General features: G+C 41.1%; 1 protein-coding gene across 1 annotated transcript in view; it reads right to left on the bottom strand.

Moving 5' to 3' along the window:
* Positions 1–6: 6 nt before the first annotated feature.
* Positions 7–1,435, bottom strand: part of LOC101861489 (beta-1,3-galactosyl-O-glycosyl-glycoprotein beta-1,6-N-acetylglucosaminyltransferase) — a gene marked incomplete at its 5' end in the record, with an annotated part of 39,881 nt that continues 38,452 nt past the window's right edge. The window contains 1 exon segment of the mRNA XM_005113149.3: positions 7–1,062. Coding sequence (XP_005113206.2) covers positions 683–1,062 — 380 coding nt within the window.

Raw genomic sequence — 1,435 nt, 5'->3', positions numbered from 1 at the left:
CCCCCCCCCCCTTCCCCCACCCAAGTTTTCATGCCTATAGAAAAGTCTGGGTTGGTTTTGTTTCGTAGCTGTTGCTCTTTTTTCTTTTGGAGTTTGATGAATCGTGAATCAGGCTTTGATCTTCCCAGGGTCATCCGTTCCCTTGTCCAACATAATGCCAACTGATCTAACGGTGGGAGCTACTAGCTGTAATAGCAAACACAGCGCTACCTTAGAATTACAAGGTTCTATTTGCTCAGAACCTAGTTATTAGAAATTTGTCGTTACAAATTTTGAGTTTTCTATCACACCAAGCTTTTTCGAACGCAATTTTTTGAATACTTTGATAACAATTCAGAATAATATTACGATTTTGCTAGAGCAGATAGAACATTTGGTTTCTGAACTCAAGGTTTTGGTAACTCAAAACGGCCAGATAGAACTTTGTAATTCGAAGGTAGCAAACAAATCTAGACGTTTCCTCATGGAAAGAAAAGGGCGTGATCGCTCGTATTCTGCACATGATATTGTAGCGTCTAGCTACTACACTACAGGGGCCGGTCTAGGAAAAGAGCGCTTGGTTTGGTAGTACAAATAATATAATTATGGAATGCATTATTATGAACAGAAGGCTGTCATCCGCCACTGCTATTGTCTGTCTGTCTGTCTGTCTGTCTGTCTGTCTGTCTGTCGGTCAATCTGTTTAGCTATCCTTCTGTCTGCTACGGGATGTTGAGCTCGTCGTTAGGCGTGTGGTCGTAGAGACGACACTCTTTTGGGGTTTGGTGGTCTGTAAATCTGGCTTGAATTTTACAAAAAACAAATTCTCGTAGGTGTTCAAGCTTAAGGATTTGCCTGTGCTGGTCTTTCTTTGTATCTGCTCTTCCATGCACCCGTAGGCGATAGGGTCAAAGGTCAAGTCGAATTTGTTAGCAGCCATTTGTTTCATGGTGATGAGGACGTGGAGGTCAAAGGCTGAGAAGATACAGATGTGTCTTATGATTCGACCTTGACATTTCTTGAGCGAATCTTCGTACTGCCAGCTGATGTACCTTGAGACGTATCCTTTCGACTCCGGGTGGCCTGGAAAGAGAGGGAAAACATAAAACCTATTGATAGAAAATTATGATAGATGAAAGTAGTAACTGGAGGATGAACGACAAAATGGCTGGACTAATGAAACATACTAACGAAATAATCATCATCGTCATCATCGTCATGATGATCATGATGATAATGATGATCATGATGTCAGCATTGTGACGTATGTGTACGCGCTTGAGCTTAGTTCTAGTATAGTCATTAATGTCACTGTTTATAACATGTTCCTGAGGAAGCCCTAAGATGGCGAAACGTTGAAAGTGTAAAATTTTGGAAATTCTTCTCAGTCTCCAACGTTTTTCGATGATGATGATGATGATGATGATGATGATGATGATGATGATGATGATGATGA

The sequence above is a fragment of the Aplysia californica genome, unplaced genomic scaffold (genome assembly GCF_000002075.1).
Source record: "Aplysia californica isolate F4 #8 unplaced genomic scaffold, AplCal3.0 scaffold01660, whole genome shotgun sequence".
In the NCBI taxonomy this organism is placed as follows: domain Eukaryota; kingdom Metazoa; phylum Mollusca; class Gastropoda; order Aplysiida; family Aplysiidae; genus Aplysia; species Aplysia californica.
The sequence above is the reverse complement of the archived record's forward strand: the minus strand, read 5'-3'. Positions and strand labels throughout refer to the sequence as shown.